The 1,261-nt window shown below is 32.5% G+C and overlaps 1 protein-coding gene across 1 annotated transcript in view; it reads left to right on the top strand.

Moving 5' to 3' along the window:
* Nucleotides 1–703: 703 nt before the first annotated feature.
* Nucleotides 704–1,261, top strand: part of NAEGRDRAFT_76516 (uncharacterized protein) — a gene marked incomplete at both ends in the record, with an annotated part of 1,033 nt that continues 475 nt past the window's right edge. The window contains 2 exons of the mRNA XM_002668524.1: nucleotides 704–994; nucleotides 1,038–1,235. Of these exons, the coding sequence (XP_002668570.1) occupies nucleotides 704–994; nucleotides 1,038–1,235 (489 nt within the window). The remainder of the gene's footprint in view (nucleotides 995–1,037; nucleotides 1,236–1,261) is intronic.

Genomic DNA, 1,261 nt, shown 5'->3' with positions numbered 1-1,261 from the left:
GAGAAAGGAAACGAACCACAATGAAACAGTTATGGTACACAGTATCAAATCACAAATGAATATACTCTGCAACATGAATTGAATATGTTGATCAGAGAGTGAGAAGGAATTTTCAGGAGTTGGCCTTGATTGAGGATAAATTTGCGAATAGAAAACAAAATTTGTGTAAACGTCCGCAATGAAAATAACAAAAAAGAGAAAGGAAATTATAACCTGAAGAATTTCCATATCCAAAAAGTAACCATTATGTTTCATATAGTTTTTGATTTTGGATCGAAGACTGAGTTTTAGAGGTTTCGGCACGTTTGATGCATTGAAGAAGAATTCATTGTGATGATTGCCTTCTGTTGTTGGTGTTTTGCTTTGCTGTTGTTGAGTTGTTGGTGTAGTCATTTTAATTCTTTTTATTAACAAATTCCTCAATAAGAAGGTAATCATTTCGATTGAAGAAGAAATTATTTTGCCACACCACAACAATTTCGAAATTCGATTTGATTCTGAACTAAAAGGCTGATGATCTTTTTAACAAGATTCCCAAATGAATCATTCAAAAACTCTCCTAAAAACACATAAAATAGGCTGTATCACAGTTACTAGAGAACTTTCGGATTACATTTATTTCCAAATCACAAACAATCACAACGTGATTCTCATTGGTAGCATGTTTCTCTCTAATTCACAAAGTAACAACCTAAATTAAAAAATGTCGATACATCGTTCTGGATCAAAGCCACTCATTGTTTCAGAGGCGTATGGCAGAAAGTTGACACCAACAACATCAAAAACCAACAATGAAGATAGTTTATCAGATTCTACTCCATATTTTGATGCTTCGGCAATTAAAGATTTTAATACTAAACCTAATAATAATAATGGAGGTGGATCAAATAATAATGGGTCGTGGACTGATACAGTAGCAAGGAGATGGAAGAAATTTTCTAGTTGGACGATCGGAAATAGAAGATTAAAGATGTATATTTATTCAGTTCTAAAGGTAGGTTGTTGGAAAGGATAAATTAAACTAAATCACACAAAAGTTTGCTACTATTACATACGTTCAAGCAAATGACGTATTGGGCAAAGCTTCAAACACAAATAATCAAACAGAGAAGGATATGCAAATGGCATTCAAAGTTCTTTCATATCTATACATGGCTATTTTAATTTTACTTTTCACTTTCAGATATGTCAGAGAATTGATTGCAATTTCCAGGAAGAAACCTCTTTCAATTTGGGTAAACTGGATTGAATCATCTGTTTT

The sequence above is a fragment of the Naegleria gruberi genome, assembly GCF_000004985.1.
Source record: "Naegleria gruberi genomic scaffold NAEGRscaffold_176, whole genome shotgun sequence".
Lineage (NCBI taxonomy): Eukaryota > Heterolobosea > Eutetramitea > Acrasida > Naegleriidae > Naegleria > Naegleria gruberi.
The sequence above is the reverse complement of the archived record's forward strand: the minus strand, read 5'-3'. Positions and strand labels throughout refer to the sequence as shown.